Here is a 24,796-nt window from a genome sequence, read left to right as displayed (position 1 = left end):
ACGGATACCAGTGAAATCAAAATATGCTTTCATTACATTCAACGTTGAGGTTATGTTTTCTGTCAGAAATATGTGCCAGAGGGCAGCACGAGTTTGAGACTCATTCGCTCGTGGATTCAGCTGGGATTAAGAAATTTGATTTGAAGCTGCGGATTTCGTCATTGAATTTCAATCGATGATGATGAATCGCGAGGTACACGTTTTTTTGTTCCATTATCGAATCCATTGATAACGAGGAATGATCTCAGGTCGGAGACACGAAGTGGATAAATTTTTGCAACACCTGTGGAGGCTTTGAGGTTATACGATTGCGAAACGGAATAATAATCGGTCAATTTGTTTCAATGAAATTCAATTCGATTGAAGAGACTTGCGAGAAAGTACGATTCTCGAGTTGCTTTTTTTAGTGCAGTTTTCGAATTGTGGCATTTCAATCGAATAATAATAATAATAAAAATAATTTAAATTCACTTTAGCTGCGTTTATCGATTCTGTTCGAAAAGTTCATTGATGTTTGTCTCTGGATTGATTCTTCCCAAGCACATGAAATTTGGCCACGAAACACACGAGGAGGTAAGTCTTTTGAACGTTTCAATTGGACAAAAATACATTCGAAAACGATCGTTGACACAAACAAACCCAATTTCACGCAAAACGCGTTGCTCTGTTGGACGCTTGAGTTCGAAACACATGAAATATTTATTTGTATTTTTATTCTTATCTAAATTCAATATTCGATCAGAACTGACTCACTTGGTTGAGGCTTGCCACGTGTTACGTTACATATACATAATACATGTGTAAATACATAATATACATATGAATACACTTTAGTTCGGTATTCGTAACGCGTGGTAAAAAGTCCCGTGTGTTTTGAGCGTCGGACGACACATTAACTTATATAGCGTGTGTAACGAATCCCACACGTAGCGACGATAGCGAAAACGTGACGTTACATAGAGAGCCGAGGAAAACGAGCTGCTTCGAGTATCGTGTGTGACATAATTCTCGCCGCTTCCACGTCTCTCACTAACGTATCTCATGAATTGCAACACTCGGACACCTATGAATTTATATACGCATGAAGTTTGCTCGACAAACAAATTGTACGGGCGATTCCAGGCTGAATATTAAATTTGTGTTTCCGTTCTAACCTCCAAGGGAATCGAGCAGTTTGGCTCGGACGTTGCTGAACTACGAGCGAATTCAAATGATTCGAAGTTAAAAACACGTTCGATCGCGCTTTCCGTTTCCTTTTAGGTTCGCGGAGAACAGAATTATTTCATCGAGTGTAGTGAATATTTTGAGGTTATGAAAAATGTCAGTTCGCTCCACCGACGGAGTTCTCGTTCGACCAATCAAAACAGTGCTCGACGATGCTTGCTTCGCCATCTCTCGGCAAAGTGTTTGTTCCGAATCATTTATTCCACGTCTAATTTTTCTGCATGAAAAGACTTCTGCCTTCGAATACGCGCCATTCGTTAGTGCGATCAGCGTTCTTGTTTTCCAGAGTCGGGTGATTATCTCTTTTGCCGGATATCTGAATAAAATAAACGATGCGTGGTGGAGCATAAATTATTTCGTTCCTCGTGTAAATTATATTAAGTCATTACGGTCACGAGCCCAAGCTAGTCCTTTTTTCCTCCCCAGGGGTCTCCGCGAGAGGGACGCCAGTTTTTCTCTCCTTTTTGTTCGGGAGAGCGTGTTTGGGGCAATTCGCTCTGTGCGCGTACACATACTACTTTGAAAGTGAGCGTGTGTTGTGTATACGTATTCCCCCAAAAACGCCGGAGTCCCCGTTATGGTGGCGCTGGCAGTATGCATGAATACACTAATACTATTAGTGCAGTAGTATTAGATTTTTTGCTCCGCCCACGTGCACAGAGCGAATAGGACGAGTGCGACGAGAAGGCTCGTTGCGAAGCACGTGCCACTCTTGGTCAACCGACCACCGGATTATTGAAGCTCTTTCACGTTAGTGAGAGTCCTAAAAGAAGAGCAGCTGTAACAGCCCCAGGGATTCCGGCAAAATGACTCTGAATTATTTAAATTCTATAAATCTTCGTCCAAATTCATTTAGTCATTTATCTCTCTCCTCCCCCCCCCTTCCTAAATCACGTTGTGCTTCCCGTTACTTTTTCTATTCTACTCGTCTAGTTTCTTTCGTTTTACTGTTTTAGGTCGGGCTTTTAATGAAGAAAAATCTTATTTTACGTGTCGAGGGAAAAAAAATAATGAAAGCCAGGAAAGTGTGACTTTTTTTTAAACGCTTGTAGAAAAATCTCGTTGCAGTAAATTGTTTTTCTCGATCAAATAAATTTATTGTCTAATATTACAAAATAATGAGACGTTGAATTGTGAGGAGGAAGATTGCGTGATAAATAAATGAGCGGAAGGATCGAATGGGAGGTTGAAAAAGCAGTGAGAAGTGATTCTAATCTTGCAGCCGGTCCTGCTCGAAAATCACAGCTGTTTCCTGGTCAGATCGCCTACACGAGGAAGCTTCCTAGCCAGAAAAAGTGAAGCGTATTTGTGTAGACATGTGCGTGCTGAGTGGCGGAGAAACGTCGAGTCCCGAGATCCTTTGTCTCGTGTTCATCGATGCATATTTTCTCGGGTCTCACTCTCGCTGTCTAATTATCCGTAAATTCTTTCGTCACGAGACACTTTAAGCTCCCAGCGATTATTTCAAAGATTATCAATGAATATGTACGTTCACGAGTAGAACACGGATCTCGTGGCGCGATAACGAAGAATTTGACAGGTTAATTAAAACTCGTGTATTTTCTCAGTCTTCTGTGTCCGGTCTCAGTCTTAAATTTATTTTTTAAATTAATACAAAGCACAAAGATAAAGGAAGTGTTGAGCAAGATTCTCCATCATTTTCATGCTTATCTTTGCTCGAAAAAATAAGCCTCGTTATTTCGGAGCTTCGAGAAAGAACTGGAAAGTGTCGGAGGTGTACAACAGAAAGTTAGGACGATGCGAAAGGCCTCCTGCGAGAGAGTACCCTTCGAGCATTCTCGATCGAGTTAAAATGGCAGCGGTAAGGAAAAAACGATGCAGAAGAATTGCGAACGAGGATTTATTCAAGGTCATCCTGTTTTTCTACGTCGGCGAAACTCGGCTCTCATTTTTCACTACTCTCACTCTTTCTCCCTTCGCTCGGTACGAGCAGCCTAAATTCCGATTAAATTAAAATGTTGCTTGGGAAGCAACGGTTTATTAATAAAAAAAATTGAAAAAATAAAAGTTGGACTCCGACACGATCGTCGAGGGGGGCGGTAACGATGTTCTAGGATTACTGATTACTGCCACGATAGGCCCCTCGTCATTAATAATCTCATGATATAACAATCACTTTCAACAAAGAACCAGTCCGCGACTTTATCACGAACAACACGACGATGACGTTATTGTCGAAGTTATCTGACTAACGTCGTTGGGAAAAACGAAGCAAGATAACAGACTTTTTATCTTTGTTGTCGACTCGAATAACGAATAGCTTCGCTATTTTATCTTTTTCGTTCTATGTATGGACGGAGGTTTTTTATCGTTTATATTGCAACGTACGGCGACCATGACGAATTCATATTTTGACAAGCTCGTGGATGAACGTGCTGCAAGCGAGATTTACGAACTTCGTGAAACGCGTGAGAAACAAAATTCGTTATTTATCGAATGGATCAATAGCAGGATAACTTGTTATTATTCATCAATTTCTTAATGAATTATCTCGCTAATCGATTTTGCGCTTGACCTGTACAAAAATATTTGGATTTTTCCATCTCTGTCTGCCGTTGATTTTCTCACGTTGACAGCTTGCTTTTTGTGCTAGTTAAAAATACTCGGTCGAGTCTGTTTTCCTGAAGTAGTGTTCGATGGAAAAATTTCGCACTCCGATAGGAGGAAGGAAAGGTCGGAGACTGTATAACGAATGAACAAAGTGATTGTTCAAATGGGAAAAGCCAATGTCGGAGGGTCGGCATTTGAGGATACGCAGTTTCATGATCGTGACGAAAGACACTGACTTTTTTTACTTTGATTTTCCTCCGATTCTCCCGCAGTTTTTTTCCTTTCGGACTCCAGTCCCGGGCATCTCGGAGCCTGCGATTTCTTTCGGTAGGTCAAAATCGTCGAAGAAATGCGCGCTTATGAAAATTATTTCGAAAACGTCATCGAATAGCTCGTTTTCGTTGATTGCATCAACCCGCATCGGCGAAAAATTGTTCTTCTCGTTCACATTTGACACGACGCCTCGTCCAAATCTTTCTTATCGATTAAACGTCATTGAGGTAGTTCACGCACGAAACTTTTGTCTTTTTATCAACACTTTTCCTGATCCATTTCCCTTTGCGCTCTCTAAAGCGATTTTTACATAAAAAAAACCACAGTACATTAGCCAGGGACGAATGAAATTTCGGGTTCAGCCAGTGATGAATCCCCGCTTAATTAATGGCTTGTAATTGCACTCGTCGAAACATAAGTTGGACAAATTTATTTACAATTTCGAATTAATAACTCTGTCATTAATTTAGAGTGATAATATCTCGAATTAGGAAGTAAAAATCGAGCGAAAGTCGAGTCATCTTCTGGAGGATCGCACGAAAAGTCGAAGAAGCTTGTCAACGCAAATTCCGAAGCGAGTACACGGAGAGAAAATTTCACTAAAAAATCGTACAATCGCGAATGAAATTCTGTTATTCACCATGGTAAATTTCTAAACCCTTTGGCGCATGATCGATGCTGGAGTTTGAGCTCCTCAAATTTTACTATGTTCAACTGTAAATTTAATGAATTGTGAAAACAGTACCGAGTATAGCAAAACGGCATAATAATTCTACTTGCCAGTTCATCATCGAGTCAACATAAATTTTACAACGTCCACTTGGTGAACTGTGTTAGGAAAAAACAGCACGGTTTAAATCTTTGTCACAGCCGAAATACGCAATTTATAACTTTTCATTTATAATTTACTTGGAAATTACAATATTTTTGGTAAAAACCTTAAAAATGGGCGATACCATGGCAGCATGGTAATTCTTACTATTTTTTTCTTCCTCGATCGAAATTGTTCCTTCCTGAAAACCAAAATATCCAATTGCGCTTATTTTTCGTCATCTCGGCGTCGATAAGAGGGACTGAGGAATGGAAAATATGGAAAAATTCAAAGTTTCGATATATCGACAAGCCCGATATATTCTCACGGTTGAATCGAGTCGAAATAGACATGGAAATGTACGAAATAAGAAAAATAAAAAGGGAACACGTTGTTGAGAAGAAGGAGATACAATTTTACATGTACTTTGGTAAGCGTGTGTGGAAATTGAAGTTAAGGGAGGTTGTTGGGGAAGGTGGAAAAAGGTTCGATGCTCGTCACGTATTCCCGTAGTTCCGAGGGCGCTTCGAGTACTCCCGGCATCTTCTCTCTCTCTCGCCCCTTTGCCCCTTGCCCGCTTTCGTTCCATCGTCTTGTTCTCATCCCAATGGACCTCATCGCGCGATCGCCGACGCGAATGCTCGTGTCCCGCACGGAATACCAGAGTCTCCTCGTGTCTCCCCCTCCCCGGCCGTGGCCGCCCCCCCTCTGCGGAGGAAGAGCGGCGACGAGTGCGCGAGAATGTGCGACGAATACGGTAAACCCGGTACTTTATTCCATACGAACGCGAATTCATGCCGAACACGAAGCACAGAAGAGCAGCAGCAGCGTGTGTTTCTCTTCTCTTCTCTCCTTTTCCCTCGAGCCATACGCCCTCGCGTCACGACGCCCTCTTTTTCTTCGATGTATGCTCGTCACGTGACCCGAGCGCCACCGTAGCTCGTTACTTACTTGCGGTCTCCCTGCAAATTCCTTTTTTCCTTTCTCTCTTTTTTTTTGTTCTCTCCAGCGTAAAAAACGAACGACGAAAACTGACATTTTTCGGATTCTTCGGACGTTTTCTTCTGCCAATCAAGGCCGTTTTAACCTTCCTCGGAGTTTTCTGTTTCTTCTACCTTTCCCTAATTGGATTTTATGGAGGGGCAAGTTTTTCCATATCGCTACTTTATTTGTACACTTTTATTCGAACCTTCGGGACACGTTTTTTCTCCGGGTATCACAAGTCAATTTTTCTTGTTGCGAAAAATTCGCTCACGCGGGGGAAGAAAGGGTTCACCGATACTCGAAAACTCGAGAAAAATTTTCGTCGCGGCCGATCCGACCATTACCTTGGCCACGTACACCGATCTCTCTGTCTCACTCACTCGCGACGTCCCGTATAAGCAGCCGCGACGCAGCGAGTCGACGTGATCGGGGCAACAGCGGTTGCAGAAGCGTTGGAAGCGTGTCGTTTTTTTCGCATTTTCACAGCGCGACGAAGACCGTCTCTCGGAGAATGAAAATGAGAGAAGAGAGAGCGCGAGAGAGAGAGAAAAAATCTCGTGACCGTATGTAACTATACGGCAAAGCAAACCGGTTCCGATCGGACGGAATCGCATTTTTGCTGCTGTTGCTGCTTCTATGCGCTCGGTACAGTCTTGTTTTAAACGTCAGAAAAATTTTATTCATTGCAAAGTTGCATTTCGTCCGATCTCGGGGGATCGATTGAAAAAATAATCACAAGATTCGTCGTTCTCATTCCTCGTACACAGATTTCAATTCGAAAAAGAATCTTATGAAAAATAGAATCAAAGTTTATGCCGAATGCGACGTTCAACAAAAAATAAAACTATTCATAAACCCAATATGGAAAATAAAAATTCTTGTTTTTCTGTTTTTAATTGTGGCCATTGTCCGACGCTTTTTACGAGCAGTTGCACGTACGTTTCAAGGTTCGCGATAGCGTTCCGCTGTCTTCTTGAGATATTCCACCTCGCGTCGCGTAGTCCATTGTTTACTTATCGTGTGCGCGATCTACCAGTATCCAACGCCACCGCACGTTCAACGTTCACTCAAATTAACCAAGATTTATTTTTCTTCACCCTCGCCCTTGCCCTTCTCGACTTTTTCACGGATATTTCAACTTTTCCTTTGTCTACATTCCCCTAAATATATCGACACGACTCGAGTCACAACTCACAACCGTTCAACTGTTCTTTGTTTCGACACACGATTGTCGCGCCATCTTCAGACTTCCTCCGGAGTTTCACCCCCCAAAAGTCTCCGCGATTGTCCAACGGTTTTTCAAACTTTTCCATTCGTTATACGCCTTCGAGATGTAATCCCCATTTTTTTTTAAATATTTTTTCTCAACAGTTCAATGCATCTTTCATTACCATTATGATGTTCCACAGGAATAAACTTTCGAAACTTGTATAATACTCGGGATAAAAAACTTCTGAAGTTTGCTGTACCAAGACACCCGGTCTCGCGAGTCAGAGCCAATTTTTGTTTTCCCTCTTGTTCTTGTTTCTCAACGTTTTTTTACCTCTCTCTTCGTGCCAAACCCCGCGACATGCACACACGTAAAACGCACCCTCGTAGATATAGATATAGACGAAAATATATATACAAATATATATTTGTACGTAAGTTAAATAAACTATAGCGAATTTCACGAAAAGTATAGGTAGTACTCGTGGGGGGGCTTGCTACTCCTGAATACCGACGAGTCAAAATGGAAGGAACGAGGGAGGGGGACGAGGGAGGTCGTCGGGCTGGCGAGGACTCTCTTCCACTACGTGGCGGGCATTCGCGTATCGTCCATACGCCTTCTGAATACGGAATGACAATGCCTCTCGAATATACCGACCAACAGAGCTTATATTTGCTATGTACATCACATAAAAATAGATACGTACTTCGTACGTGTGGGTGCCTTTCCGCGATGTGTAATGTATACGTTTCTCCTTAATTGGCCATATTTTTTTCATTTCTTTTTTTGCTGTTTTTCCGGGAACTTCGGTCAACCAAAAATGAAGAGAAACAGGTTCGAGGAGCTTCGCGATAATGACAGTTTCAGTCGTTACTACAGTTCGCGATTTTTCTTTCGGTTCATTGATTTTCAACGACGAAATTCCGTCGTGAGTTATTTTTATTCGAGTAGAATTAAACAATTTTCAAGGAATCTATCAAAATTGTGGCAAAAATCAAATTCCGATTCGATTGATTAGTATGCGACGTGGGTTAGTATAAGCCACGAAACGCCTACTGTGTAGAAATAATGGGCAATGAAAAAAGTGCTTGAGGTCCCATTTTTCGAGGTTATTACGCCGTACACCGAGGAGAGAGACGCTCCCTCGCAATATGTGGCGACAGGTTTGTCCGAATATGGTCACGATCCGTGTGTGGCCTGGATCGAAAGAAAAATGCACGTTTTTTTCGTCCATCGATCGAACCAGTTATTTTCATGTATATAAGTATACTGCGGTGAGAGAGAAACAAAAGGACGCACAAATCCTGCGAACCGTCGCACGGAGTCAGCGACTCGCGCCCTTCTCACTTCTCAGGATTAATGTCGATGGTTTACGCTGAGAGGAGCGTATAAAACGTGTGTGAGCGCCTCGTGAACGCATAACAAGTAAAAAAGGACAATTCGAAGCAACGGATTCCAACGTGTTGTGGGACTCGCCGATTTTGCGTGGGAAACGCGATTCACCCGATCGCCACCACATGAGCGCGCCAACTCATTCCTCCTCGCGGCCATTTTGTATTTTTCGTTATGTAGATCGAGAGCGTTCAATCAACTTTTTATTTCAAAGTTTTCAAATGCTTTGCATTCATTACGACTCGAATGAACTTGAAAAAAGGGAAAACTTATTTCAGCACGTTTCTGAAACGGAATTTCTTTGAAATAATGTCATTTTTATGTTCTCAGCTTTCGAAAAGATTTTCTTCGCAATTGAGTTGACAATTTGTGACTTTTTTTTTTACATCGAATTCCAATGCTCACAAATGTTGAATTTCTCGAATCGGTCCAGTAATTTCGCAACAGAAAGTTCAAAATTCTCGTTTATCGCAAAGTTCAAAAAAATCTACAGTCATTGTACATTTTTTCGTGTAACAAGTCAGATAAGGGGTGAGAAAAAAGGAGAAAAAAAATGACTGCCTCCTGTGAGGTTTGAACTCACGACCCCTGGTTTACGAGACCAGTGCTCTACCACTGAGCTAAAGAGGCTCATGCTTTCTCACGACCGATTACACAGATTTCAGCGAAACGTCTTCCACGGCGAATCGATACAATAAAAAACGTTTATTGTCGGCGTTTTTGGCAAGAATTTCGTTCGAAACAGGGATTTCTCAATCGATGAATAAGGATCAGTTTTCAAGATCATTTTGAAGAGTCCATGCGTTTTAAAATAGTCATTTTTTCCTTTACAATTGACACTGGGAAAAAGCATATTTTGTCGCAGAAGCTCGAATTTGAAAATTCGATAAAGCAAAGTGGTTTTTTATTCCTCTCTCTCTCTCGAAAAACCAATAACGAACGTACGAGCTAAAAATATGCTTGGAAGGATATTTACAGGGCGAGTGGGTATCAATCGAAGTTGCGCAGAGCAGTCGAGCACGTGTCCTACCCGACAAAAAATGACGTAGCATCGTCCCTGCGTCGTTTTTTCCTCTTTCGCTCCTCGTCGAAGAGTCACGGAAATAAACTCGAGTTTTTTCGCTTCTCATACGATTATGTGAGGCGCGCGAGGCAGATGTCAGTTGTGGCTTCCCGTTTTGTCCGGGGAAAAAAGGAGCGCGCCACCGTACCGCTTTTGCATCCCCCTCCATTTCATTCCGGAAGAAAAAGGAGACACGTGGTCGAAGGACGAACGAGACTCGCGTTTTCTTTTCTTCTCGCTTTCTCTTTCTTTCTTTCTTTCATTCTGCCTCGCCTGCTCCTGCTCTCGTTAAAAAAGGGACAGATGTTTTTCTACTCGTACAAACGTCTTCGAGTTTTCGGTAGTTACCAACCAATCCGGAACCCTCTTTTCACTATTTTCTCGTGCTTTTTTTTCCACCTCCTTCTTTCGATATTCATTCGACTTTCTCAAACGCAAAATCGCATAAAGAATACTCCCCCTGGCAACCGAACGCGTCAACTTGTACGAGGCGTTCTTACCATTTCGGCACCACTTCCGTCGACCTCCCGGGAATTGAACGATTTTTTTTTTTTTTTCTTTCAATTACCCACTCGAGGTGTGGCCAAGAGAAAAAAAAATAAATTTACTCAACTGACAGTGAGAAAAGTGCGATCGATTGAGGCTTTGTAGAGGCGAAAAATTTCAAAATTTTAAATATTTTTCAATATTTTATTCCTTCTAAAAAATCAATGGGCAAGTAATTTTTTTTTTTTTTTGACAAAAAATGGATAACGATCGGGAGGCTGGACCGAATCGCTTCGACCTGGAAGGTCCCGTACACACGTATGCGGAGATTCGCGGTGGTTCGGGTCGTGGCATTGTGAGGATTAAGCAGATGTTATACATCACCGGGCAACGCGTGAATGCGTAATAGAATTTGAACGCACCCTGTCCGTGTGCGTTGCCAACAAAGAAAAATGGCGAATATTTTTTCTCCTCTTTCCTCTCTCTCTCTCGCACCCGCCCTTTTTTTCTACCTTTCGGAGGCGTTTTTCTGCGCAACGGTATTTATCGTGTTCTTTCGGAACTTCTTGCGGACTTCGCGCGAAAGAAAAATTCGGATCGTTCGTTCAAATCGTCTTCATATTCGCAGCGGCAAAAGTAAAAAAGTTTTTTATTTTTACCTAACGAAAGTGATTCTTTTCGTATGGAAATTTTGGCGAAATTCCATTTTTTTTTTCATTCATTTGCGAACTCGAAGAAATACATTTGAAACTATCCCGGGGCAAAGTTTTCATGAAACGAAAGATAAAGAGAAAGAAAAGGGGCGGGGAACGAAGTGTAAAAAGAGTGGTGAATTCGTGACGGAATAAGGGCTCGTGGCTCATTCGACTGTCTCGAGTGCGAGAACAAAGAAAGCTCATTTACTTTCGACGGGTTTTATCGCCTTCGAATGGAGAAAAATAAATGCTCATTCCACGTTACGCTATTGCAACGAAACGATCTTCAGTGGCGAAGCAACGAACCGTAATATTTATGAATTCATCGATGAGAACGATAACGGCGCAAGTCCAAAGATTCTGCATGCGTAAGAACGAGCTTTCGGCTCTTCTTCGCTCCCGTACGCTCGCTTCGTACATTCGCATTCGAATATGCAAAATGTGATTATATTTATAACTCGTATGACAATGACTTCCACGAATCGCGTGAGTCGGTGCGAGTCCGGAGACGCGACGAATGTTCAGCTCCGCAAATTCGTTTCCCGAGTCTCCGCGAGTCTGACCGAAACTTCGGCTCAGGGCCGCCGGATCAGGGCTCAAGAGAATATCAGATTTGAATAGTGTATTTGAAAAAACGTCCATTTTTTTCGGCATTTTCATAGGAAGGAGGCAGTAAAATAATAAATTTTTCAACTTCATAATTTCAATAAATTTATTTATTAAAATATATGGTCGCTCTCGAAAATTCAAGGGATTCGAAAAAGCCAAGTTGTTTGAGGAAGCGACGAGAAAGGGTGGCTCGTCATAAAAACTTGAAGGGTTGACTCCCAACGGAAGTTAATAGCCAAATTGAACGTTCTGGCTTAAAAAATTTCCACGAAAAAAAGCACGTCGAAAAAGACGGGAAAAAGAGAAAAAAGTCAAGCGGAAAACCCCTTCGCTCTCGTAATAAAATCAATGGAGGCAATAAACGAATATTACGAAGAACAATGCATCGTAAAAAAAAGTCCTCAGCCCGCAATAATAGTAAAAATTCATTGTACAAAGTATTACTGACGTTTCGTGACGTCAAGAGCGACGAGGCTCCAAAGCTTCCCCCTCTTTTTTGCCCCTGTCTCAGTGGCGCTCATAAAAAACGTACCATTTTATAAACCCTTTTCAGTAGATTTATTTTCATCCTATTGCCCCCGCGTATATAAAAATGTTTTTTTTTCTTCTAATTATCCCATAATCTTGATTTGCTATTTTATCGCTCATTGACAAAAAATATACTCGACTTCTGCAACGCACTTTTTCCTACTTCCTCTAAAGTTCACTGCTGTTCCTTTGACATTCCATTCGTTTCTCATAGGATCTCTGACACGATATGAAATAAAATGGCGAAAACATCGTGCAAATCGATTCGTGCAAACACGACTCACAACATTTTCTTCATCATTATTGTTTCCGTTTATGAAAAATATTCGAAAGCGAAACTGTGAAAAGGACATATTCAATGAACGTTCGAAGATTGTCCGACAGAAATTTGATATTAAAAAAATTACAGCGAGTAGTCAGCGATTTTCTAGAAAATAAAAATGATTCTTCAGTAATTCAATGAAATGAAGAATTTTTGAAGGATGATTAACTAATATGACGTGGACAAAAATCAAATGTCAGAAAAAAATCTCAACAAAGAAATATTGCAAATAGAAGCAGAGGTCTCGGTAATAAAAATAATACTTGGCGGCGCACAAAAACGAAGAGCGCGATCGGTGCGTTTTGTTTCGAAGAAATTGTACGATATCGTTGAGATGCGGCCCTGTACGATGTCTGGCCTCTAGAAGATTCCCGTTGGAAGTGAAGGAGAGAGAGAGAGAGAGGGAGAGAAATGGCGACGCTACTCTCGAATGCGCCCGAGCGTGAATGCAACAGAGAAAGCAAAAATATCGAAGGGCAAGAGAGAATACGAAGGGGCGATCTCGTTGGAGAGGGAAAGAGCGAAATATTTTTCTTTCTTTGTCCCTCTGGTGGGGGAGCGTCGAACGACGTTGTCGTGGGACCAACCTTCGTACCCTTGAACCTAGCATAATATAATATAGTGTATGTAGTCAGCCGCTCGGTGGCGACGACGTCGTCGAGACTCAGTCGGTCCTGTCGGATCACGAAGAGCCTTTTTAACCAAGCAACGTTGCCACCTTTCTCCCTTTCTCGTTCTCTCTCCCTCTCTCATGTTAGCCTGTTACACTGTACTATAATATCGTCTGCTGCAACGGCGTACGTGTGTGTATGCTTTCGTAGCAAGAATTTCACTCCTCGAGCCCCCCGCTAGAGTCCAAATCCTCGCAACTCAACTTTTCACTCGCAACGAAAATTCTCAAGATTCGTGTAGTAACCTCAAATTACTTGTTTCTGATCCAAAGTCCGCGTTCTACTGATGATCGCGTGCAAAGTTTTTTTACAAGTTTTAAAATATTTGTGATACGAATCTTGCTGAACGTTTTACTTCCGGAGTGTAACCGTCGTTTTCGTCTCGACACCTAGCGTCTGTTTTCGGCAACATTTTTCCAGTGCTCTTCGTTATCCAATCAGCGTTCGTGTGCTCTAACCGTTTTTATCCTCTTTAAAAAAAAGTGCAATTAACGCAAAAAATATCGATGTCGGTGTTTGTGCAATGAAAAAAATTGAGTTTCCATATAACTGAGAATGAACAACCGAAGCAGATAATAAGGAATTATCCAAGATTCGAGTTACGAGAACTTCGACTATAGTGAGAAGGCATGAAACGAGTGTGGTGCATGGCTCTTTCCGTTGCTTCGCTTCTCGGCTGCAATCTACACGTTTCGTTGCTGCCGGTTGCTGACTCGAGGCTATTTCATCTACACGAAATCCAAACACATATATCAAGACGAAACGCACGATGTATATTCGCAGTCGCATGTACAGTGTGCTCGCGAGCTGGTAGTATAGAAAACTGACGTCACGATCTCCCGCGGCCAAGTTGTGAAAGCGCGTGGGGTTACGTAAAAAAAGAAAGAAAAAGAAAGAGGAAAAAAGCGTCCCGGTACGGCGAACCCGTAGCTCTCTCGCGATAGTCCACGTCGTTCTCGTCGTCGTTGCCGTAGCTCTACTCGGGCCTCGTCGAGCCGGGGCTAGTGCCCCACTTATTTATGAATGCTGTACGTATTTTATATCTCTATATACGAGTGCATGATACGTTCATAAAAGTCTGCTCAGGTCGGAGCATTTTCTCTGCGGTAAAAGACCCGCGTCTCATCGGAGCCATCGGAGTAACGAGACATCAATTTCGATTAAAGAAATACGCTCTTGACGCTTTACTTCGTTCGAACGAAATGTCAAAAAATTCAATGTTTGCGGCTTGTTTTCACAATGAGGAAGATGGGATATGGAATTTCGACGATAAAATTATATAAATATTGAGCCTCCAACCGTCGATGAGCGGTTAAGTCATAAAAACTGACTTTTAAGTATTTTTCAGGAATTTATTCAATTTGAATGGGTCGATTACCGTCCTTTTTTTCCTCCCCTCATCGTATCAGAGCCCGCGGAAAAAATGTGAGATTTTGAGGAATTTCATCGAGTGTGGCGATTCCGTCGGAATTTATGGGCGGTCCGTGTGTTTTGTTGCTCCACGTATTCTGCTGGATCCGGTAACTGTTTATTATCAAGAATCGCGCGCCCGTCGTAGCTCGCTCACCCACGGACACACGAACGCACACCTACAAAGCGCGAATTTCCTGGTAATTGAGCGGCATAAGAATCCAAGGAAAAATTGAATGACCGAAGCTTTGCGAGGCGTCTGGTTTTCTCGAGCATAGTATAAATATTCTCTTCTCGCATCCTTACGACTCGAGTGCCAATCCGATCGCGGCGTCTCGCGCCAAATCGCACGAGCGAAAAAGACGACTACGGGCTCTCGCGGACTCCGGGGCAGACCGAGAGAGGGAACGTGCTTCTCACTCGTGTGTGCCATTTACGTGGCAAACCGGTTTACGCTCTTTTACGCTCGGTGCTCTTCGCGCGCTGAGAATGTTGATTTTTGCTATACATAACGTTTCAGAACCTAACCCACATTATCACATCCTGTGCAGCATATTATAACGACTGTGCTGTCTATTCCCAATCATCTGTTATTAACTTTTTTTCCACGTTATTTTTATATTCGATCTGATCACGAACGTCATTCTCTCGATAATATTTCATTTCAAAAGTCTTGCTCTCTCTCTCTCTCTCGCTCGAAGAAAATTCACGTGTTGAAAAGAATTGCTTCATTTTTACAATGTTACCAAGATTTCATTTCATTTTGATGTTTTTTAAGAAAAAAAGTGTTTAAGGAGTTTCGGTACAGGCGATACAATGTTGCCATGCTAATCCATGCTAAAAAAATTAAAAAATTCAAAAAGTTCAGAATTTTATAAAATTTGGTGAACATATTCTTTAGTGCCAAATTTGACGACACACATTTTTTAAGATTTTTCTTCTACATAGTTATCGAGTAATTGATCACTAAAGTTTACGTGTATAAGTATAGCGTTTCCATATATATAGGTATACATTCCGGGCATGAGAAATCTGCTTTAATGCGTAATTACTCGATAACTAAGTAGAAGAAAATTTTGAAAAAAATTGAGTTTTCGCACTTGATGTTGAAGAACATTATCACCAAATTTCATCAATTTCTTAATATTTTGACTTCTGTACTGAAACTCCTTAAAGATGAAAAATCAGTCTACTTACGTGCTTGAGTTGACACAAGCTTTTTTTTTAGGATTCTCCATCGATATAGTGCAAAAATCTTCGATTGTAGAACTAAACGGTGAACGTTGCTCGAGTCTCTCCGACCCAAAGCGTGCGCTTACGTGTTCGTTTTGACAAGTTTGTACACGCGAAGTGAATTTTTTTGATGATACAATGAAACGTATGTGTTTTGGAAGCTTATTGTTATTATCGTCGCCGTAAGTGGGTTTGTCCTCTGTTGAGTGTCAAGGGGAATATCTAATCGACAGGGATCTCGTCATAATAACGCGTACACGTGCGTTTAATCGGTTATTCGTGTCTCGCACCCGAATAGCCCGAAAATATTTTTACTACAGAGTATACGTGATACGAATTTGTTGGTCGTCCATTTGCAGCAGGGAAGGACCGGCGACGCACGCCGAGTGACGAGCACAGACACACGTCCTTTGTTCTCACTAACCTACAACACTTTGGCCTCGATGACGATCGTTCGAACGATTTGCATTTGACTTTCGTGACTTTCCTGCTAAAGATTCCGGTCTTTAAAATAGAAGCGAACGAAGATTTTCGGGGGGAACGTGATTTGTGCCACTGAACTCGTTTCTAATGGGTCAATTTCTTTTTTTTTTTCCTACACTTTTTCATTTTTTTCGAGTCTATGGATTGCGCTCTTTGAATCTGCTCAAAGAGACACTGCATTTTTCTAGCGACTCGTTCCATCAGTGCCAGATATTAAAAAATTGAAAACAAAAACAATTTTCTTGAAGTTTGGCAAGCAGGTTTCGAAAAAAATGCCAGAGTTCGAGCGGAGCGATTATTTTTCTTCGCTTCATCGAATTTCGTCGCTCGTTACAGCAGTCGACGAGCGATTGACTCTAACTCTAGCGACAAAAGACCTCGTGCCTCGACCTCTTTCGTGATTTTTATGTTTATTTCACAAACAAACTCACGAGGCCCCGAGCCCGCCTTATTGTGTAGTTTATAATATTAAATTTCATCAGTACGTTGACGGATTATTTTCGCGCTCGTGTGCCGATACTCTTCTTGAAAAATTTGGAGTAACGTTCGATCAACGTTCGGATTGATCATTCAATCGAAATTTTTTATCGTCTTTGTTTTAAGGATTTTAAAAATATACTAAAACTCGTGGTACCGAAAAAGATTTTTATCTCGAAAAATCAGCGTCCAACGTCCATTCTGTATTGTACACAAAACGGAACCGGTTACGATCGAAGAGTCGCGTTCGATCGCGAGAGACTTTCGAAAATTCCAGGACGAAGCGCGTGTAAATGAATTTTTTTTCCCACGGTCCCGGCTCTTATCTCCCATGATCTCCCCTTAATGTAGCCTTGTTCTTGATAAACTCGCTTTGTTTCCAATCGCACGTTTAATCGTTACACGATTATCTATTACGTCGAGTGCAGTTTTATAATAATTATTGTTTCATTTAAGTTTTCGTAAGATTTTTTCAAACCAATGGAAATACCCCTACGCGAATTTCAATAATTCACCTTAAAATAATACAGAAATTGATAAAACTCGAAATAATTGTACGACTTCACTGTCTCATGGATCACTTACCTCGCCGAGAGAAACGTTGATGCACAATGATCACAACACGTCACAAATAAAAACACTGGATGAGGATTTGGATGGAGAAAGCGAGAGGGAGCGATACGCCCACATTTTTCGACTTTTCGTGTATTCGCTTCCGAGTTTTAGAGTTTTGAGCAATTTTAATTCGCCGAGAATTCTCCGACGAACAAAATATCCGCTGGTAGAAAAAACATGTTTGCAACTGTCGTGATTTTTTCAAAAAAATGACTCACCGTCGATGCTCTTCTTCCGTAGTCTTCGCTGATGCCACTTCATTCGGGTTTTTGGATTCGCCTATTGATTCTGTAAAACGGTCAACCAATCACTGACAAGAAAAGGGAAAAGTTGAAAAAAAAAAAAAAAACAAAAATCCGATTTCGTTACTAAATTTTACACACGAGAATTCTTTTGTTTTTAAGCGTTAAGTAATGAAATTTTGAGAACAACTTTTGGGTGCAGTGGCAAGGAAGGAAATTGGTTTCGTCTCTTCAACGAAACATGGCGGTTTTCAAAATAACACTGCTTGTCGGTAAGGTGAGATTTAAAAAAAACTCAATTACTCAAGCAACTTGAAAAATAGCAGAAAAAAAATGGACCATGCCGAAACCCGGGATTGAACCGGGGACATTTAGATCTTCAGTCTAACGCTCTCCCAACTGAGCTATTTCGGCTCGTGGAATCACTCGCGTGTATACCATGTAAAACGAGTTTCAAAGAATTCGGGGAGAAATATATGTTTTATCGACTGGGCGAAATAAATGGAGGAGAAAAAAAAATTGGCATTGCCGAAACCCGGGATTGAACCGGGGACATTTAGATCTTCAGTCTAACGCTCTCCCAACTGAGCTATTTCGGCTCGTGGAGTGCATCGCTTGTTCGCGCTACAAAATGTCGATTATTACATTGGGGTTTGTGGTTACTTGAAAAAATATTATTTTCACTCATTTTTGGGTGGTTTTCACTATTTTTAATAAGTTTTCGTATGAGCAATAAATAAGGTAATGGATTGAAATGTTTGAATTTTTCTAGGTTGACAATAGTGCTTGTCTACTTTTCTACGATTTACGTATTCACTTGTCCGACGATTGCTCGCTATTTTTTTTTACTATTGATACACTATGTTTGTGTATAAATGGAAAAAAAAATTGCTTTCATATGTACATAACCTTAATTAAAGAATTGGAAACTTACCGTTTGCAACGATTCCTTTTCCGATTTTCGAAAGTTTGGCTTCCACTATATTAGCACGGTCCTCGTAGTTTTTCCAATCCTTCATTTCTTGTCGAAGTATTAAAACTTCGTTGCTCGTTGGAGGTATGTATTTTTCTGAACCGTGTTTATCGATGTTATCTACTCCGGCATAAAAAGTACGGAAATCGTAAGGTTTCCCGGTTTTCGGATGGTCAGTTTTTTTTTCGCAGGCGTACGTAATTTTCTTTTCATTTATCGATGATCCAACATCCGGATAAGCGATACACTTTGTCGATGTTTCTATTAACGGATCTTCGATTTTTAGTTTATCAACTTTTCGGGGATGCATGAAAAATTTTCGCCGACCGGTCATTGTTGCGTTTTTGTTTCGATTGTTTTCTTTTCGAACATGCGATTGTGTGACGTCATCACCTACGCGCACACACATACACACACACGCCGATGCACATGATGTAACTGACTTTTTGAAAACGTAGTTCCCACACTTTCGTTGAACCTTTGATTTTCACATTTTTTCGCGGTTAATTTTCATCTTTATATCTCAATATCCATTATTTTGATTGGATACTCATTTGTAGTATTACAACGGTTTGTTCGTAAGTAAAATGTAGGTAAAATGACGGTTTGAATTGCACCGACCGGTATCCGTCTTTACGACATAAACACAGACGCCACGCGAAAAGCAGGATAGTAGCGCCACCCCACAGCCCTCGATAGAAGCATCGACGAACCAGCGCATGCGTATTGAGCTAGCATATTTTCAGCGAATTGTCGCATCGTTTCTTCTTTATGTCCATTCAAAATAATTTCTTTTATAAAAGCACATCACCACGACGATATAGTGTTTCCAACGCGTTCTAGATTCGTCTACATTTATTTTACGTTATTCGTATTTATGCTTGTTGACTTTTCTTTTTCCATATTTTGACTGACAGGAAAGTGAATGAATATTTTTGGAGAGGTTCCTGAGTTTTGATATTACTGCGTGTGTTGCATTCGCGAGTAAATAAACTGAGAAAAATACTGTGATTAGAAAAACTCGACTGAACGAAGAAACCATTTATCAAACACTCGCATTTAAAAATTTTGACGTAACCCGCGCGTCTTGCCGTCCTGCTGCTAAAAGAACATTCCGAGATCGTTTTTTTACACTGAATGATCGCGGATCACCTGTCTTTCCATACGCACGATCCAGTACCGAAATTTAACATCTGCTGCCCCCTCTCGTCTTACTCATTCTAGTTGGCACGTCTTATTTTGTTATACACGTTCCTGTTGGCAGTCACAATATTGTTTTTCGAATTATCAGAATAGTCGATGTAACATTTTCAGACTTTAGGATGATTGGGCAGGAGTGTTGGATACGATTTTATGATATTTCGATGGCATTCAAATTGGCAACAAAATTAAGGATTTTTACATTTATTTTCTCGACCCCATAAAATGACTTCTCCAGCATAACATTTTTTCTTCGGATGTCTGCTCAGTGCTGATTACAAAGAGAATGATCAGTGACCAATTTATCGAGCTCTTTTAAACATTTATTGATGAAAACTCGTCAGATCGAAAAAAAATCGAAACTATGAGAGAATGACCGAATGATAAACGTTTCCGTTGAGTAACTTTTAACTTTAGTGTAAAAAAAAATTCAGGCTTGATGTTGCAAATGAAATCTAGCTCGGGGAAGTATTTTTTTTATTTAGAATATTCTACATAATGATGTTTTGGAAACAAACATTGTTTCAATCCGATGACTTGTGAATTTAAATTTTGATTAGGTTTTGTGATATTATGTACAACGATTTTTTGGATGAGCAAAAGTCGTAGGAGAAAATAAACGAATTGGATGTTTTTGTTTCTTCCATAGAATTATCAATTTGGATGGGTTACTGCGCGACGAATAGTTCGAACTTTTCTCCACGAGTTGTACGTGCAACTCTAACCTCAAAAACGAGGGACTGTATGTGTGAGAAATTCTGTAGGACACTATCAACGTTTTTGAATATCCAATAAATATAATTATTAGCAAAATTTGCCACGATGGCAATGCAAATTCCTACTGACGTTGAAAACGAGCAAGTCAAATCAGTGAGTATGCCATATTTTTTCAATAATTTTATGACAAGATTTACATTATAACATACTAACGTTATAGCCTCCACAGTTGATCTTTCACAAAATTGTCTAATTGGATTATCTTTTCTTCCGCAAAACGTTTCGATTTAGAACATTTTTTTAAGAAGCGAAAAGTTTCATTTATCAAAACCCAATATTGAAAATATTCGAAAGTAATTTTCAAGTAAGAAATGTTCATTTTTGTCCTGTTTTTATTAGCTGTGAAATAAAGATCAAACAAATTTAGTTCTTTGCGGAAATTGCATCAATTCAGTTCTACTAACAAAAATATTTGAACTTTTATGATTTAATTGTAAAATGACAAATTTTTTAATTCTCTACTTTTTTTGATAACATGACATGCAACATTTTCTGTGTGTCCGTGAATTTTATAAAATAAAAATATTTTTTTTGAAAATTTCTCTAAATTTTTTGAATAGTTGAGAATAGTTCTTATTAGTTTGTCTAGAATTTTGTTGTTCCAATTAATTATTCAGAGATTTTGAATATTCACCATTCCTGTTGCAGTTCAAGGATTTCCTTCAGTCCTATAACAAACTCTCGGAGATTTGTTTTGTCGACTGTATATCAGACTTCACGACAAGGGACATAAGGGACAAGGAGAACAAATGTGCAGTGAATTGTATGGAAAAATATATGAAGATGACTCAAAGGCTATCGCAAAGACTCCAAGAATATCAAATGATACAAAACGAAAATGCACTTGCTGCTGCCAAAAAACTTGGACATTAAATTAGTTTTAGGATTTGTTGAAAGGCAAAAGGTACAATTTCACTATTTAGTTAGCAAAATATGGTTACCATCAAAGAGAAAAATGTGAATACAGATTGTTCTTGTGTTTTCCATATATAATTTATTTTATATGATGATTCACTGCATTTTATTTACTACCGCTATCTTACATTCTAAAGGCCGTTTCAAAAGTCGTTAGCGCAAATTCATGAACTACCATTTGCAGAGTCAGCGGATTTTCAATTGCACAACAAACAATGTTCGTGTTAACAACTTTTGACGTACGACTAAGTCTCTAAAAGATTTGGACAATGAGCTCGAAGCCCTAATTTTTTTTTTCGATATGACTCAAATTATCTTCATTGTTATTCATGAAAAATGTTCTATAGTATAAAGTGTAAAATTTTTACATTTTGAATTTTTACCGTATTTACCAATAATTCAACTAGACTTTAAAGTTCTAAGTTACATAAAAATTTGAAGAAACGGATTTCTCATAAAAATTTACATGTTTACACCATCGATAACTTGCTTCCCGCCAAATTCGTGTTTGTTGGACCAATGATAAAATAACGTTTCATCCCGAAGAATAACGTTCGAAATTCTTTCCACCAAAGAAAAGAAAAAAGTGATGTAACGATTTTTCATACACCTTTTTCCTCAGTCTAATATTATTTTTTTCAAATTCATATAGTTTTCTAGAACTATGAAAGTTAACGTTTCATTCTGAAGAATGACTTTGGGAACATTTTTTTAAAAAGAAAGTCAGAAATTCTGTAAGCAAAAATAGTCTCTTACAGATTTGTATCCTTATCACGATTAACGTGTAACATTCACTCAAAATGATTCGGTTGAGTGTAAAAAAATTGTGTTCCGATATTAGTTCGAAAAAAACTGAATAGGTCAAAGATTTGCGACAAGAAAATAGCCGTTGCTTAAAAAAAAAACAATACGAAAATGATACACGAGAGGCGCGAGGTTATTCCATCCCTTCAGCTTGATTTGGAGTGTTCGAAATTGTGAAATTTCGTTTTGTGTTGAATTTCAGTTTCGGGTCCAGGTATTATCCACTCGTAGTGCGAGGATTGTGCCAAATTTTGCATAGATCCAATATTTTGATTGAGCCCAATGTTAGGAGCAGAAACTTGAGTTTCAGCATTCAAAAGCAATGAATCTGGATTGGGTGAATTCGGAGGTGTTTTGCGAAGTCGTTTATAGTCGGAAAACCTGTTGAGGGTGACCTGATCGACGCAAATAGCTTGGGTCGTGTGACGAGTTTTGTACAGAACTGGACAATTCAAATCGCCTTTCAAACTCAAACTATAAAGATTCGCGAGACGACGTAATTTTTCACGTTCTGGTTGACAAACCGGATGTAATTTGAGTTCACTCTGCGAAGGATCCTGCAGAAATCTCGAAACTTTCTCATTTGCCGAGGTTATTATCGAATATCCCGGCGTATTGTCGACGTGACGACGACCAGCACGAATTTCACGACCGTTTGGCACGTCTCTTATCCATTGAATTCTCTGACGATAATTCTTCTTTGCCTCGTCCGTCAAATGCTCGTAACTTCCTTGCAATATCGCCTGAAATGCTTGATCTGTCGCTACTTTGTCCTCGACCGTCGATTCTGCTTCTTCCCACAAGCTCGAATCTCCCACCCAATCCGATTGCTCGTCGTCACCTACGGTTAGATGTTCATAGGAATTTAAATATTTTTCTTTCATTTTCATTTATTATTGGGTGGCAAAAATTTTTGAACATAAACATTTTTTTACCTTCTCGATCCTCGTCATTGGTTATTATTCCAGCTTCTGAGTCGCTTGAAGAGATGCTTGAGCTCGATATTCTCGAGCAATCCATCGCGTCTTCGTGAAGAATTTTTCCTCGATTTTTCGACTTAGAATTTCTCGATGGCTTCAATGATCTCATTTCCCAATCTATCGAACGTTCCCTACAGGATCTTTTTCGCTTTCCACACCTTGGGAAAAAACGCGATTATTTTATACGCCAGAGAACGAAGTTCTTTCAATTTTTTTTTCAATTTCGTGAGTTTAAATGAATAGACAAAAGTATAGAATTGAAATAGAATTTCTTTTTACCATATCGTTCCGTATCGGTTTTCGAAATCATTTCGAAAAATTCTTTTTTTCGTTCCCACGGAGCTCGTGATGAGTGTCATAGTCTGAGAAGTCGAAGGATTCGAGTCTGAATCCACAGTCATTCTTTTGAATTTTCTTTTTCGCTTTATATTCGTACGAGGTACAAAATTTTCATTTACTGAATCACTTTCAATGTTGCTGGCGTTATTGAGATTTGAGAAGCGCGCGAATCTCTTGGTTTGATTCGTTTCATCACTGTCAGATTGGTACTTCGATGTTGAAGTCGTTTTCGGAATTCGGGAGTCGCAAATCGACGAAGAACTGTCGTCGGAATGTTTGTTGGTGCTAAGGGAAGCTGAAAAAATTTTATTATTTAGTTTTAGGAAAAAGTTGATAGTGAATTTGCTTTTTTCCCTGTAATCAACTAACGATTGGAAAGTCCATTGTTCACAAAATCAACTATTGAAAAAGTCATCGCTCAAAAATCTAAAGTCTTGGAAGTCAGTTAAAGCTGAAAATTTTTTATTGACATCTTGACTCGATCTCGGCGTTTAATTCAGACAATCTCAGTGTCTTTGAACAGTTTTGATAAACTTTGTTACAAATTTAGAAGTATTAAGTGTTGAAGCTTGGAACTTCAATTTGAAAATTGGGGCTTATACTGCGTTAATTTAATTCAACATTCTCTGGAAATAAGTTTCATTTAGAAATTTGAAAAACTCTTACACTTACGAATGTTTCCCGTGGAACGAGCTCTCCTTCTCCAGCCCCATTTTCTCCTGACGTTAGTGCCGGTGCTGCTCTCCTCAAGAGCAAGCGTCAAATCATGCACCAATGCCTCCATTTTAACTCTTAAATCCACTGGAACAGCTTTTAAAACACGCTCCATCTGAAGTTCAATGCTTTCACCTGCAAAACTCAATTGGTTCATTTTTGTCCGGGTCTTTATAGTTTTGCAAGATTACCATATTCTAAATTTCAGGGAGAGTAGAACTGTCAAAAACCCTTGAAATTTGAATTATTCAAAACTGTGTCAACTTTTCCAAATTTGGAGTTTCTGGAGTTCAAATAGATGTCATACAAGAAATTGAATACTGTCAATATTAAAAAAAAACTGGGAAGTTTCCTACAAAAAGTCGATTCAACTATTTTTTTTCGTGAATAAGACCTTTGTCACAGTATATGGCCATTCAAGGGCGTGTATTCTTGCACTTGATTGATCGTGTCCAAGTTGAGTAACAGCTTAGAAAAACAAGGACGATTAAGTTTGACCGACATGAGAGATTGAACAAATCTTTTTTTCTCCACTTTTGAGATAAATAACAAACGTAGAAATAGTAAGTTTAGATGATGTGGTTTGACACCTTGTTTTTTGAGGCGCGACTCACGGCAAATTGTCAATCGTAATTATCACAAATCCCATCATAAGTTAATTCGATTGATAGACATCTTGTAAATAATGTGATGTAGATTCCTTTTGCTGTCTCTTTCTCTGTTTTTTTTTCTCCAGTCCACACAATTGAGTTGAATCCATGAACTGACCCCAATAAGTTTAATAAAAATTGTGTT

The 24,796-nt window shown here is 39.7% G+C and overlaps 3 protein-coding genes, 1 long non-coding RNA gene and 3 other non-coding genes across 10 annotated transcripts in view; 1 reads left to right on the top strand and 6 right to left on the bottom strand.

The window, feature by feature from the left end:
* Positions 1 to 19,435, bottom strand: part of LOC122415860 (uncharacterized) — a 64,764-nt gene extending 45,329 nt beyond the window's left edge. The window contains exons 1-2 of the mRNA XM_043428386.1: positions 18,234 to 19,435; positions 17,276 to 17,345 (exon numbers count right to left, since the gene is read on the bottom strand). Of these exons, the coding sequence (XP_043284321.1) occupies positions 17,276 to 17,345; positions 18,234 to 18,681 (518 nt within the window). The 5' untranslated portion in view covers positions 18,682 to 19,435. The remainder of the gene's footprint in view (positions 1 to 17,275; positions 17,346 to 18,233) is intronic.
* LOC122415873 (uncharacterized) lies at positions 699 to 1,658 on the bottom strand. Its single transcript, XR_006261994.1, has 2 exons — positions 1,155 to 1,658; positions 699 to 1,063 (listed from the first exon to the last, which is right to left on the bottom strand). It is a non-coding gene; the product is annotated as an uncharacterized lncRNA (long non-coding RNA).
* TRNAT-CGU (transfer RNA threonine (anticodon CGU)) lies at positions 9,024 to 9,095 on the bottom strand. Its single transcript has one exon. It is a non-coding gene; the product is annotated as a tRNA-Thr (tRNA).
* Positions 17,641 to 17,713, bottom strand: TRNAF-GAA (transfer RNA phenylalanine (anticodon GAA)). Its single transcript has one exon. It is a non-coding gene; the product is annotated as a tRNA-Phe (tRNA).
* On the bottom strand, positions 17,826 to 17,898 carry TRNAF-GAA (transfer RNA phenylalanine (anticodon GAA)). The gene has a single exon. It is a non-coding gene; the product is annotated as a tRNA-Phe (tRNA).
* A 554-nt stretch (positions 19,436 to 19,989) lies between the features above and the next one.
* LOC122415871 (mitochondrial import inner membrane translocase subunit Tim9-like) lies at positions 19,990 to 21,259 on the top strand. The gene is made up of 2 exons (XM_043428403.1): positions 19,990 to 20,342; positions 20,898 to 21,259. The coding sequence occupies exons 1-2, from the start codon at positions 20,295 to 20,297 to the stop codon at positions 21,120 to 21,122; spliced, it is 273 nt and encodes a 90-aa protein (XP_043284338.1). The 5' UTR covers positions 19,990 to 20,294; the 3' UTR covers positions 21,123 to 21,259.
* LOC122415867 (G patch domain-containing protein 2) lies at positions 21,224 to 24,793 on the bottom strand. 4 transcript variants are annotated; one of them, XM_043428399.1, is made up of 5 exons: positions 24,616 to 24,793; positions 23,954 to 24,136; positions 23,228 to 23,582; positions 22,904 to 23,106; positions 21,224 to 22,809 (listed from the first exon to the last, which is right to left on the bottom strand). In XM_043428399.1, the coding sequence occupies exons 2-5, from the start codon at positions 24,114 to 24,116 to the stop codon at positions 22,115 to 22,117; spliced, it is 1,416 nt and encodes a 471-aa protein (XP_043284334.1). In that variant the 5' UTR covers positions 24,117 to 24,136; positions 24,616 to 24,793; the 3' UTR covers positions 21,224 to 22,114. The 4 variants fall into 4 exon arrangements, with proteins under 4 accessions (XP_043284334.1, XP_043284333.1, XP_043284330.1 ...); XM_043428398.1 differs by having other exon boundaries at positions 24,592 to 24,792; XM_043428395.1 differs by lacking the exon at positions 24,616 to 24,793 and adding an exon at positions 24,396 to 24,564.
* Positions 24,794 to 24,796: the final 3 nt, after the last annotated feature.

This window comes from Venturia canescens, chromosome 9, assembly GCF_019457755.1.
Source record: "Venturia canescens isolate UGA chromosome 9, ASM1945775v1, whole genome shotgun sequence".
Lineage (NCBI taxonomy): Eukaryota > Metazoa > Arthropoda > Insecta > Hymenoptera > Ichneumonidae > Venturia > Venturia canescens.
Note: the sequence above shows the minus strand (reverse complement) of the source record. Positions and strands in the feature narration are given on the sequence as shown.

Coding starts and splice junctions, on each gene's coding strand:
- LOC122415871 (XM_043428403.1), top strand. CDS start 20,295: ATGGCAATGCAAATTCCTACTGACGTTGAAAACGAGCAAGTCAAATCA. Junction 20,343..20,897: donor AAAACGAGCAAGTCAAATCA/GTGAGTATGCCA, acceptor TTCCTGTTGCAG/TTCAAGGATTTCCTTCAGTC.
- LOC122415867 (XM_043428395.1), bottom strand. CDS start 24,417: ATGGCCATATACTGTGACAAAG. Junction 24,137..24,395: donor GGCCATATACTGTGACAAAG/GTCTTATTCACG, acceptor TGAGTTTTGCAG/GTGAAAGCATTGAACTTCAG. Junction 22,810..22,903: donor CAATGACGAGGATCGAGAAG/GTAAAAAAATGT, acceptor ATCTAACCGTAG/GTGACGACGAGCAATCGGAT.